Raw genomic sequence first — 376 nt, forward strand, 5'->3', positions numbered from 1 at the left:
CTGTTGCTGGTACTGCTGCAGGAGCAGCAGCTGTTGCTGCTGCTGCTGATTACTGTGTTGCTATCTGCACTTCTGGTGCTGCTCTTGGCGCTGCTGCTGCTGCTGCTGCTGCTGTTTGTGCTACTGTCTCCCTTGCTGCTGCTTCTCCTGCTGCTGTTGCTGCTGCTGCTGCTGCTGCTGCTGCTGCTGCTGCTGCTGCTGCATGCGTGTGTGTTGTGTGTGCTGCTGCTGCCAGCTGATATCCGTGCCCTGGGGAATGGAATTTGCAATCAAAGAAAAATACCCAGAACGAGTCGCCAAGTAACTCTGCTGCTGCTGCTGCTGCTGCTGCTGCTGCTGCTGCTGCTGCTGCTGCTGCTGCTGGTGCTGCTGCTGC

General features: G+C 57.7%; 1 protein-coding gene across 1 annotated transcript in view; it reads right to left on the minus strand.

Annotated features, from left to right (window-relative positions):
* Positions 1-49: 49 nt before the first annotated feature.
* The window catches only part of EMH_0035790 (uncharacterized protein), a gene marked incomplete at both ends in the record, with an annotated part of 504 nt that continues 177 nt past the window's right edge, over positions 50-376 (minus strand). The window contains one exon of the mRNA XM_013495010.1: positions 50-374. Coding sequence (XP_013350464.1) covers positions 50-374 — 325 coding nt within the window. The remainder of the gene's footprint in view (positions 375-376) is intronic.

This window comes from Eimeria mitis, genomic scaffold (assembly GCF_000499745.2).
Source record: "Eimeria mitis Houghton genomic scaffold, Emh_scaff1382, whole genome shotgun sequence".
Taxonomy (NCBI): domain Eukaryota; phylum Apicomplexa; class Conoidasida; order Eucoccidiorida; family Eimeriidae; genus Eimeria; species Eimeria mitis.